The sequence below is a fragment of the Falco peregrinus genome, chromosome 14 (assembly GCF_023634155.1).
Source record: "Falco peregrinus isolate bFalPer1 chromosome 14, bFalPer1.pri, whole genome shotgun sequence".
NCBI classification, from domain to species: domain Eukaryota; kingdom Metazoa; phylum Chordata; class Aves; order Falconiformes; family Falconidae; genus Falco; species Falco peregrinus.
Window position 1 is genome coordinate 4,406,132 of NC_073734.1, and position 12,647 is coordinate 4,418,778.

The window sequence follows — 12,647 nt, forward strand, 5'->3', positions numbered from 1 at the left end:
CACACACATGCCCTGCACTACCCTTCCATGCATATATACACACACACACAGACGTTACATACATACAGAGGTATCAGCCCGTGTGCATCTATGCACCCACAGAGCAGTACCAGCACATATGCATACATGCACATGGATGGCTGCATACATGCAAACACACATGCATTAGCAGCACACATACATACAACTGGACTACTCTTCCATGTGCACCCCCCCCCCCAGCCAGAAACACACACAGCGCTAGCAGCTGTGCCTTTACATGTACATACCACCCACATACCACCACACACACATGTACACATGTGCAAAGCCAGCAGCACGTGCACATCCCCAGCCTGCCATGTACAGGCACCAGCACACATGCAGCTACACGCACATTCCAGCTGGCCCATTGCCCCCAGCTGGCCCATTGCCCCCCCGCCCCCCCCCCGGCTGGCCAGCCCTCATGCCCACCCCCACGTGTGCACATCCCTCCCCCCCACCCCGCACCATGGGTTGCACCCTGCTCTGTGCACACACACACACGCTTTCACCACCCTCAGCTGCCAGCAGTCCCACCCCATGCTGTGCCCACCCCTGTAGCCCCCCCCCCCCCAGTTACCATGGGGTGGGCGTCGAGGGTGCGGGAACACGCTGGAAAAACTGGGGGGGCCCTTACGAACCGCTGCCCCAGGGATGCGGGCAACCGAGTGGCAGCACCGCCGCTGCCGCCGCCTTTATATAGGGCTCGGGCAGGTGATGTACACACACCTGGAAACTCCAGCTCCGGCTGCCTTCCTCCTCCCCGCGGGCCGTCGTTACTTCCTTCTCAACTCCGCGTGTTCCAGCTCGGAAATCAGTTCCTGACACCCGCCCCCCCCCCCCCCCCAAATGAATTGTGGGTGGCTGATGGGGCTGGGCAGGCACAGACTCGTTGGGAAGGGGGTGGCCATCAGTTTGGCTGCCCTGATGTCCTGGGGATGGGCATAGAGAGAGCATCGTAGGGCTGCATGGTCCAGGTCACAGGAGGGCTGGGGGACGGGTACCCAGGGCATCCCAGGGATGGGGTGGCCTGGGTACCCATCCCCCAGCCCTCCCGTGACCTATGGGAGCAGGATCCCCGTGCCCAAGGCCATGGCCCCAACCCTGGCCCCATTGCGTAAGCCCGATGGTGATATCACCGTCACGTTCCCAGGGCTGCCAGAATAGAAATCCCAAATTGGGCAATGCTGGAAAGGGCTGAAGGGCTGTGTCCATCCCCTCTGATGCTCCAAAGTCCAGCACCAAGGGGTGTTCCAGCAGCGGGGATGCTCAAAGGCACGATGATGGTGTTGAGCAGAAAGGGGAGGATGTGGTGGGACCAGGGTTTATTTTTCCATTCTGGATGCAGGATATCCAGAACACGGAGTCCCGCATCCTTCAGCGAGTCCTCTCGTACCCCAAATCACTGCTGAGCTGGGCTTGGCCCCACCTGGACCACAGCACCCTGCCAGCACCATACGTGCCACACGGGCACTGTGGTGTGCAGGGTAACAATTCAGGGTCAGGGCTCTTGTCCCCATAGCAACCCAGTGGTCCCAGTATAGCAGGAAGCACAGTACTGGACAGGGGGGGAAGCACACGGAAAGCAGCTTTGTGTGGCTGTGGGACCAGGCACAGCCACGCTTTGGTCTTTTACCAGAAAGACAGGATTTACACCCGTTTTGGCAACGACTTTCTTCTGCCACCCCGAGCAGCAGGGAGGAGGCACACAGAGCCTCCCCCAGCAACACACAAGAGGGGGCTGGACCCCATTTTTCATCCCAAGGGTCTAGATAAGCCCAGAGACAACCCCAAGTTAGGCCAGGTGAAGCCTGCTACAGCACAGGCTGCAGAGGGCCCCTGCTAATGCTTAACACCAGTGGGATACTGGTTTAACACTGGGCTGCAGGCTGGAGGGCCCACAGGTTCACAGGGGGGGTCAGGGGTGCCGTGCTCCCCGCAGGAGAGACAGCAGCTCTCCCAGCTCCACAGGGCTCCCGGAGAGCAGGAAAAATTAACTACACAGCCCAAAGACAGGGACATGCGCCTTACAGCAAGGGAGAAGGAGGACAGGGGTGCAGAGAAGCGTAAAAGGAAGAACTGGTTATCAAAATACTTTATTTCAGATAAATCCCTCAAAAAAAAAAAAAAAAAAAAAAAAAAAAGAAAGAAAAAAGAACCCTCCTTGTTAGACAGACATCCCCACAACACCTTCAGGGCTCCTTTTAAATCAACTAAAACAATCCGATGCTTAAAATAAAAGACAGGTCATTTTCCCAATCAGACTTTAGTCAAGAATATATATATATTTTTGTTCCTGGGGTGGGAGGGCAGGGGGAGAAGGTGATGTTGCCAGCAGTTCACAGCAGTTTTCGGCTCTCTCATTACACAGTATATAGAACTGCATTGCTGAAGACACTCAACACACAGCAGGGCTAACTAGGAGAATACAACTCAAGGCTAGCAAAGAGGAGAGGGCAGAGAGAAAGAGAGGAATAGTGAGAGCATCCGATGGGGCTGGAGTCCTCTGTGCATAATTTACATGGAACCGGCACCGGCAGAGCCAGGGGCTGGCCCCGCTCGCCCTTCAGGAGCCGGAGCGAGTCGTCACGGGCGTCTCAGGTGACAAAACTTCAGTATTTTTTTTTTTGTGTGGTTTTTTTTTTTAAAAAAGAATCGCAGCCAAAATAAGACAGAACTGCAAAATCCCAAAGTGGCCGCTTTTACACTATTTATAAAAACATGAACAGTCACTAAGGGGCAGAGCGGCGCTCCGCGCACGGCCCACTATACTTTCCCCGGGATTTTGGCCCGCTTGCGAGCGATGGCATCTTCCACCGCCTTGAGCTGCTTCAGGAGCTCCTCCCGTCGTGACAGGGTGCTGGACTTGCCTGCCTTGGCACCCGTGGGGCCCGGCTCAGACGCTTTGCCTGGTACGCTCGTGACTTTGCTGGAGCTCTTGGACTGCGGGGAGAGCTGGCGTTTCCTGGCAGGGAGAGAGAGGAGAAGGTGGTCAGACGGTGCTCACTGGCAGCACGCCACGCTGGAAACAAACCCCATTGGCGTCTGCTCCAGTAAGGAAGAATCGCTCGAAGGGCCAGTGGAAGAATGAGACACGAGGCCTTGGGTTGGAAAACTGGCTGAAACAGTAAAAAAAAAAAAAATCAGCTGCTCCAGGGGGAGCAAATCCATTTGGCTGCCCTAGAGAAACTTAGTGAGTCCTTAATCGCCTCCTGCCTGGGCACAGGGCACGTCAAACCCACCACACGACACTGTCAACTCAAACAGCAGCAGGCAGAAGAGGGTCAAGAACCAAGGGCGCAGCCACCACCACCGGTCTGGAAAGCCGAGGTTCCTCTTCTGCTAGAAAATAGGACCTCAGGGCCTGAAGGACAGGGCTGTGGCAGCCAGGGCTAGGTTTTGGTTTGGGAATATTCTGATACACAGAAATTGAGGTTCACTCGTGCCCCAGGCTGGACAGAGGGGATGACACAAGTCCTGCTGGCCACGGAACACAGGGGTGCTGGACAGGGCTGTGCCCGTTTGCTCACAGAGATCCTCGCAGAGATGACACTCGAGAAATGCAGAGCAGCGCTGGCGGGCTGTGGGCAAGGAGGACAGAGGAAGCTTTAGGTGTGCTGCGGAAGGTGTTCCACAGTCCTTCAGCCAAAGGGCTCCGAGTGGAGCACAGCCCAAGGCCCCTGGAGCTACACACCCAGTTCTGCAATGGGATGTTCCCAGCACAACAGTGGGTACAGGCTGCCAAGAAACTGGACATCAGCTGGTCACCTGTCACCAGAGGGGATGGAAAGGAGCTAGTCACTGTTCAGCGGCCACATTTTAACGTCTCACAGCAGCAAAGTGAGCAGCTGAGGATATGCTGGGCTATCCAAGAAGGGGAATCACACACCTGAACCAGGTGCCACAAGGAGCTCGGCAGCAGAGCGAAGGGATTGTACTTTCTTTCTCACTGGCACTACGCAGCGCCAGCGAGAGGCAGAGGCACTGGCGTGACTGAGCTTGCACCTAACCCAGTTGGCTCCTCTTGCTGGGACTGACCTCAAGAAAACCCCCAGGCTCCAGCTCGTTTCTGAGCTGGAATGGCTTAGCCGGTGGCTTCCGCATGAACCCCTGAGCACCTTTGGCTCCTGCCCAAGGAGCTTCGCGTCCTTCCTCTTGCTGTGCCTCCATGGCAACTGGAAACTACGGCCAGAGTGCCTCAGAGCTGCCCCAAGAGGAGGGACTGAACCGCTGGAGAAGTGTGGGCCAGGCTGGGCCTCACAAGAGACCCATGAGAACAAGCAGGCACTGACCTGTCTGTCTGCGCTGGAGAAGGTTTCGTGTTCTGACCTCTCTGTCGCTCTTGCTTGGGTGAAGAGAGTCTCCCAGTTGCCTTCCTGTCACGAGAACCTATCAGGAGAAGAAAAGGTGAGATGTTCTCCTGCACTGCCGAGGTACAGGTCGCTACCTTGCTCAGCGTACCGTTTCAGCAAGCGCATGGACACTCTCCGCAGACAGACCAGACCATGCCAACAAAAGACCAAGTCCGACAGCAGCCAGAAAAGGAACCTACTGCTGTGCATCCCATCTTCGGGGGGAGCAGAAAAGCTAGCCATGGCTGTGCCCCATGGTCAGCTGTACAAACCATCACCTGTGGGGAGCCGCACCATCCCGTCCCTCACCCTCGGGCTGCTGGAACAAGGCTCCTCCACTGCGCTTTCAGGCCCTGCTTTGCTCGCAAACCTGCAGGGCAGGGCTGGCCCTCACAGACGAGCTCGTGCTCCATTATCCCTTGGCAGATCATCTGGTTTGCGCGGCATCCGAGCTGGCTCCGTGCTGGCCAGGTAACAGGGTGTTTTGGCTTTAAGAGTGCTGGGCGAGTGCAGCTCTGCCGCTTTTGGAGCTGGCTGGGGCCAATTCACAGGTGGCATCACCCCCATGTTTGTTCAGCACAGACCGAACTGTCATGCCCTGCTCAAACAGGCCTGCTGTGGGGACTTGCTGGTGGTGGGAAGGCCACTGGGGTCCTGCAGCAGCATTATCCAGCTTTGCTGGGTTTCCCAGCTGCCTCTATCCCAGCACACAGAGAGCAGCCGGCGTGCTTGCAGGGCTCTCTGTGAGCCCTGGGGATGAGCAGAGCAACACGCCCTGCTATACTGCACCAGATCGGTGATGCTAGAGCCTGCTGACCTCACTTTCAGCAGCACTCCAGACAGTAAAGGTGCTCAGTTCCTCGTAGCAGCAGCCGCCTGTATGTGTCGGGACAGCCCTCTGCTCCTGAGGACTGACACCATGAGAAAGCCGAGGCTGCATACGCTGCAGATCTGATCACAGTAAGGTTACAGAACAGGGACGTGAGACTTGTGGCACAAACACCGACCAGCTTTGTGCTGGGACACTGAAGCACAAGCTGCACGCTGGAGGGTGCCTCTCGCTCAGTCCCAATTCAGTCAGGGGTACACTTGCCACTGGGAGGTGAGGCGGAGTTGCCTTCAGGGCTTGTGCCCCATTTGCTACTGCTTAAAAGTGCTTTATAATGTATAGACAACAAATAAAGTATATAATTGCATCTGCATCTATGTATCTATAAAATCAGCACAGTTTGCTAGGTCGGCCCATTCACTTGTCTGCAGCTCAGCAGTAGTTGTGAACTAGATCCCAGTGAACTCCAACCTCACCCAGTCCCTTCCATGCTGCCTTTGCAGGAGTCAAATGCAACCAAGCTATTAGCACAGAAATTTTTTCTGGCTGGCACCCAGAGTCAACAAGATACACCTACAGCCGAGACAACAGGGAAAACAACATCACGTGTCAATGCTGGCTTGTACGTCAAAACCACGCAGCTCTGGCCGACTACTCCCCCCCGCTTTGTTTTTCAGTGGCGACAGCAAAGGCTGGAGCGTGGCGCTGAGGTCCCTCTCAGTGCGGCTGGCTAGCTCGATTTTCCCAGGTGCTAAGCCTGCTGCTGAGGGTTCAGATGCAGGAGAACACCTGGAAAGCCCGTGTCTTTCTAAACATAAAGGGCAGATCAGATTGTGTCACACACAAGTGGGGAAATCGTCTCATCTCGCAGGATGGGTGACCTAGCCAATTACTGCATCCATCCCAGAGCCTCGGCAGCCCGGGCTCCCTTTCCAAGCACTGCCACAATCCTGTCTGTCAGGAGGACTAAGATCCTTTGGGATGCACTGAAATAGAAGGCAGAGGAGGCTTCAGGATACAGCATGGGGAAACCCTGTGACTTCCACAGCCACCTCCAACAACATTACTAGAGAAGAGGTGGCTGCTGTAGGATGGATCGTACCTACAGCATGGAGATGAGCGTGCCATCTTCAAAGCTAGGGTGCTTTTTTTTTTTTTTTTCCTTCTTTTTCTTTTTTTCTTTACAGTAGACTTACACAGACATAGTGGAGCCAAGGTACTCGCAATGTGCACCACAAGACAGCTAGGCAAGGCCGGGTTTGGCCTGCCCAGGGTTGACCTCACCTCGCTTACTTCACAAACCCGAGTGTCTCACCTCAACCATGTTTTTGCAGCAGGCCAGCTAATACGCCTGCGTTATCTGGTGGCAATTGCATGCTCTGAGGTTTTGGAAGGACACATGCCTGCAATTAACCTCTCCAGTGAGTGGACTCTTGCAGCAGAGACTTTCACAGGACATTTGTTGCTCGAGCACTGCCTCGAGCAGCAGAGCAGGAACCCAGCCAGGCCAGGAGTCCCTGGGATGGCTGATGTCTCACCTCTGTCAGGTGACAGGTTCGCCCGTTTGGCTGGAGGAGAGGTCGGCCTGTCTTTGTCTGCTGGCTCGTATCTCTTCCTGCTTCCTTTGTCAGCTGCCTAAAATGGAATTAAAACAGACAATGGATCTGAACAGCCACTTCCTTCTGGGGAGGGAAGCAGGCAGAGATTTTTGCTGTGATGGGTGCCCGCGATGCGCTGGCTGGCTCATGCAAGTGCATCTCCTGTTAAACTCCCTTGTGTACACCAGTCTCAGCCATCACTGGCACTATGCAATTCCCCTACCACCCATCCTCTGGCACCAGGACTAATGGTACGCTCTTTTCAAAATTGTCAGAAACAAGAAAACAGCGGCATTTTGTAGAGTTTTCTTCAGCAGCACCAAGGATAGCAAATGTCAAGGAGGCATCTGGAGCCGTGCCTTCTTCCAGGATCTGACCATGCCAGCTGGTAGTTATGTGTAACTGCACACCCCTCCCCACGGAGCATGCTTCAGACTCGATAAAGGCGCCTCACGTCATAGCACAGGGAAGTAGGGAAAACTGCAGCCTCAGACTGCACTGGGGAATTTGGACTGTCAGAAAAAAAACACATTAATGCTTCAAAACCAGGAACGTACCCACGTGACTGGGGCCAACACCCTGCTCTGGCACAAAACCCCATGAGGCCAAACTCTCCCACATGACCTGGACTGCAATCTCAGCCAAAGGCACCAACCCGGGGAATCTGGCTCAATCGTAAAGAGGAAAAAAATCAGGCTCCCTGCGGAAAGTGCGGCTTGCAGCGGACACCCCAGAGAGGCAAGGCAATCGCCACTTTTACCTCCTGACTCGGTTAATGCCTTGTCAGCAGTTCGCTCCAGAGCAGGCAGTGGGAGACGAGCTCTCTCGGAAGCGTGCGGCAAGCATGCTTTCAGTGGGCAAGGCCCCAGCACATGTGGGACTGCGCCACGCACGGCTTTGCCTCAGTGCTCTGGCTGCAGCCCTCGACAACGCGGGGAAGAGCCCTTGAAGCTGCAGCAGGAATGTGCCCCAGGGGAGCCGCCAACACAGTGCCAAGCTCAAGCCACCACAGGGTGTGTGCTGCAAGACTGGTTCTGTCTGCCGCCCTTCAATCCCACCTGCAGACCTACCCAGCTGAGCTCATCCCGACAGCACGGAGCCTGGAGGTCCCCTTCCGCCAACCCCAAGCCCCAGGATCCATCCTATCCACTCCCTGAATTCCCTGGGTGGAGGGAATCGCACCCCTCCCACTTCTCACCTTATTCAAGAGCGTCAGTTTGATCTCTTTGTGAGCGCTGAAGCCCCCCTGCTGCGACTGGGGGGCTGACGGCTGCTGGGTCTGGAGGAGCTGCTGCGATTTGCTCCCCTGGGTAGGCTTGGCTGATTTCAAGAGCTGAGCAGGCACATCCCGTTTCCGCTTCTCTTCTTTAGCACTGTCTTCTTTTTTTGACTTTCCTGTTGAAACCAGAGAGCACAGGTAGTGACTTGCGAGTGATTCCTTCCACCTGCCCTCCCTTTGGAAGGCAGGGCAAGAGGATGCTGCTCCAGGGACTGGAAAAGCCCACACCAGTTAGCACAGCTCGTGGCCCCCAAGGTTAAAAGATTCAGGAAACCAGAATTTCTGCAGGGAGGACACTTAACATAAAAAACAAAGACAAAAGGCTCTTGCTGCCAACTCTGCTACGATCTACAAAGAACAGAGCAAGAGCAACATGACACTGGAGCTGTCCAGAAGATTTAGCATCATCTCATGAATGTGAAAGAGAACAAGGTGAGAGGTGGAATCAGGCAGAACTCCCAAACAGGAAAAGGGCATCTTTACAGCCAGACATGCAGGTATGGAAGGATGCAAATGTCTATTTGCTCCACAGCCTCCCTTTCTCCATGGGCTCACCCTCCTCAGGTGAAGCCTCTGGGCCTCCCTAGTCTACACCAGCCTCAAGCATCAGCCTCCGCTCAGCAATTTTCCTGAAGCTCACAGAATCACCAAGCAAGCTGTATGCAGGTCTCTGCTCCCCCCCTGTTTTTCCCAGGACCCCTCGGAAAAGAAAGTAACAAACCAGGTACCTCTACCTTTCTTCTGCTGCGCTGGGGTTGGGGATCGGGAGCTGGCTGAGGAAACAGGACTGGCCAAGTCCGCGTACATGTCTTCAGAGTCGGCGCTGCGTACAGAGCTGCTGCTGGAGGAGGCACTAGAGACAGAAGAAACGCTGCTCACGCTCAGGGACCTGGAAAGAGCCAACAGGCCGTTACAGTCACGAATGCAACAAGAACCAGGCAGCGGTGAGACAGACACCTTTGTTTCAATTCTGCTGCGTGGCTGGGATGTCAGAAAGCTGCTAGAGCAGGCAATAACCAGGAAGAGACAAAGGTTATGTGTGTCCTTGGGTACAGACGATATGAAAAATCCCAAACATGTTAGATGCAAGCCTAGAAAATACCGTTTATGTATAAACAGGATTAAGGCAACATGTAAACAGGTCACACTTTCCCCAGGTAAATAAAAAGTGAAAGTAGGGTGTGCGCTATCATATACAGGTCAGTGTTACGGCTCAGGTCAAGGGTTCCCTGGCAATGTTTTTGTTGTTTGGCTCACATTTATTGATGGAGGCTTTAAAAGCCCTGGAGTCCTACAGCCCACAGCTCCTGCCCAGCTCCCCAGGGTACAGGAGAGCCCAGCTGCCTGTTTTGAGCCTGTCACGACTGATAATGACAGGGAAGATGTGCGTAAGATAGCAATCTTCTAATAGTGCCTATAAGATGGCTATCTTCTAATGCATTCACAACATTAAAATTGTCAGACAATCATTACATTAAGGAAGACTTCCTACTGAGAAATGTACCAGACAAAAAACACACGGCTACGCATCAGACTTCCCTTCAGGGGCATACCACCACCGCAGCTTTGCTGCACTGAAGCGGCTCCAAAAATCCCAGCTAGCTGGGACCCAGCTGGCAGCGCAGCCCCCGGCATGCGGGCCCTGGCGTACACCGACTACATGAATATTCAGGCAACCTCTCCAGCAGGTTCCGCGGGCCGCATGGCTTCTGTGCTCCAGCAACTGCCCTGCCAGCAAGGTCCAGGCTTGTGCATGACCGAATGGGCTGCGGCAGCTTCAGCACAGGCTAGCCCTGGAACAACCGCAAACTACCTGCTGGCACCCCGACAGAGGTGCGTTCCGAAAGGTTGCATGGACTGCTGCAACAGCGACTGGATGAGCCAGAAACTCCTTCTGCAGGAAAGCTCCTGGCTACGAGGTTGTCCCAGCAGACATGGTTTGGGCACACATTACGTTTCCTATGCTTCCTCCTTTCCCACACACCTGTAAAAGCTGCAAGCACAGCCCCAGTGCCACACAAGCAGCACCTGGGACCAGTTTTTCCCATCTTCTCCTCTCGGGCCCTGTACCGCAGGGCAGCGCAGAGCCAGCGTGCCCAAGTGCTCTCTGAACCTCTTGCATCACCCCTACCTGATCTGATGAATGTGACAAGCATGTAGTAAACAAGTTTGTATTTCCGTAAAATAATGCGGATGTTGAACCCTGGAGTTTCATAGAGTTCAGATACGTGAATTACTGCTGGTCAGAGCCAAGTCCTACTTAATCCACTAGTTTTATGCTACAGGTCTACTTTTAAATCTGCATCACGGGAAGCGCTGTGTCTCAAGGCTGCCTGTGAGGTTTCAGGGATTCCTGCACCTAAATAAATGCAAAAAAATCTGAACGAAGGACTTGAAAGAAGCTTATTTCATGACTTTTTACTGGAGGGAGTTAGCTGTTTACAAATCCCACAGACGAACAGCCATGTAACTATTCACTTGGGGCTCAACACAAAAGGAACTGGCCAGGCAACTTTGCCAGCAAAGTAGAAATATCATTAGCTGGGCCTTTTAGGTATTTTCTGACCTACCTCTCCCAACAGACCAAGCATCTTCCCTAAGGACATTCAGTAACAAGAGGTAGTAAAGAGGTCTGGAAGAGAAAAGCTCTATAGCCTGAAACTGTTAACTCGTAAATAAATTAGGATGTGAGATCACCCTAGGTGTAAGATGTTTTGGTCATCATTTAGGTAAAAATGGGCAGTTTGGCACAAACGACAAATTATTTCCTTGAATAAGCCACAAGGACACTACCAACGTTGTACTGCTGTCATGATTCAGGACTTGGGATTTTACCACCACACAAAGAAATAATCTTGTTTCATGTCCTAGTTATCTATAGCTTCTGATACTTGAAGCTAGCGAGAGCGTTCACAGCAAGAAACCACAGCAGTTAAGAATAGTTATAATCTCCTCTTACTTCAACAAAGGTTATGAAGGGTCGAGGCTGTACCTGGATTTCCTGGACCCAGACGGGGAGTGGGAGACTGAGGCAGATGATGATCTGGAATGAGATCTGGAGAGAGAGCGAGACAAGGACCTAGATCGGGAACTGGAACCGCTGTAGCTGCTGGCACTTCCACTGATGCTGCCGCTGATAGTCCGCCTGCAAGACAGCAAATGACATCCTCACCTCGCTGTGCTCTGCTGTGAAACGGGGTTAGAAGAAACTGTTTAGGGATGGTTCGAGCATGATGCTGTTGTCCTGTATTGTATACAGGACTGGTGCTTTGCAAATGTAATTGTTTCAGATGTTCTCCTCAACCTTACATTCCTGGTCCTGAGGAAGCACCTGTTTTCTGAACAGTAGCTGTCTTCTGCAAGACTCAATAACGCCAATGAAAGCCAGGCAAAGAATCAGCTGAAACACCTTAATCCTGTACTGGTCGCAGGAGTAAATGCTTCCTACAAAGAAAAATTGCTAACTGCGTAACACAGTGGGACTACATTGTATTTCAGGCCATAAAAATAACGATACACATTTCTGACTAATACACCAGTACTAACACAAATAGAGCTGTTCTGTCATTTGCACAGCAGGGAGAGTGTAGGGCAGTGGGGTTTGTGTGGGTATAAGTGTGAAAAACAACAACAAATCAAACCCCAAGACTGGAATAAAGAATAAGGGAAGGTGGCTGAAGACATCCAAGGTTATTATTAACTAGTTAAAGCAAAAAGGGAACTAGAACTGATGGAGTTTCTAGGGAAAAGAAATTGTCATCATCAATTTTCACTATGGAGACATAACTGCTCAGCCCAGGCCTTTTCTTTAGCTACTGTGAAGAAACAGGAGACTTAATCCCACGCAAACTTAAGAACTGACATGGGATGAGTCTGAAAAACCTGAAAGGAAAACAGAATTACAGCCGTCTTCAAAACACATTGACGAAAAGCATCATTCAATGATCCAAGAACACCTTCCTGCAGGCATAAAACATTCTCCATCTCCCTGTGTGCTCATAAAAAGAGACATTTCTAGTAAATACATTTCTTACACAGAGAGCTACTGCTTCTATAGACACACAGGTACCATAATTATTTCAAAACTTCTAACGCAAGAAGAATGCATGATGAGTTTCAGCTGTGCTTAGCTGACTGTGTCCCTCCAAGAACAGGCAACGTTACCTGCGTTTATCCTGTAACATTTTTAGGTACAGTACAATAGATTAAGCCTGATAAATGTATTTAAATACAGACAAGTGCTCCTTGTTTGAAAACCATCAGAAGCCCCTCTCATTTCAAACGCAAAGGGAGAAGAAAGGCAACAAAACCAGCAGACAGACAGAACAAGTCACTTGAAACATTCAAACTAGTCACACTGGATGAAGCCAGGAAGAGCAGGCGAGCCGGCAAGCTGTGTACTGGGAACAGCAGAAGTCACAGAGTTTTTCCTCCTCTCCTCCAGTGGTACTGCTAGATGCTGACGACCCAGCTCCTGGTACCACACAGAAAAATACTTCCTGCATAGCAGCACACGTTTAGAGTACACAGGGTCCAAACCCATCACCACAAGCCCTGACCCTCCGACA

The 12,647-nt window shown here is 52.6% G+C and overlaps 1 protein-coding gene across 11 annotated transcripts in view; it reads right to left on the reverse strand.

The window, feature by feature from the left end:
• Positions 1-2,286: 2,286 nt before the first annotated feature.
• Positions 2,287-12,647, reverse strand: part of ZC3H18 (zinc finger CCCH-type containing 18) — a 48,945-nt gene continuing 38,584 nt past the window's right edge. For 5 of the 11 annotated variants that reach the window (XM_055818652.1, XM_055818656.1, XM_055818653.1 and 2 more), the window contains 6 exons: positions 11,072-11,224; positions 8,808-8,968; positions 7,999-8,195; positions 6,741-6,837; positions 4,314-4,410; positions 2,287-2,986 (listed from right to left, as the gene is read on the reverse strand). In XM_055818652.1, the coding sequence (XP_055674627.1) occupies positions 2,788-2,986; positions 4,314-4,410; positions 6,741-6,837; positions 7,999-8,195; positions 8,808-8,968; positions 11,072-11,224 (904 nt within the window). In that variant the 3' untranslated portion in view covers positions 2,287-2,787. The remainder of the gene's footprint in view (positions 2,987-4,313; positions 4,411-6,740; positions 6,838-7,998; positions 8,196-8,807; positions 8,969-11,071; positions 11,225-12,647) is intronic. The other 6 variants (XM_055818658.1, XM_055818655.1, XM_055818651.1 and 3 more) reach the window with 3 other exon arrangements.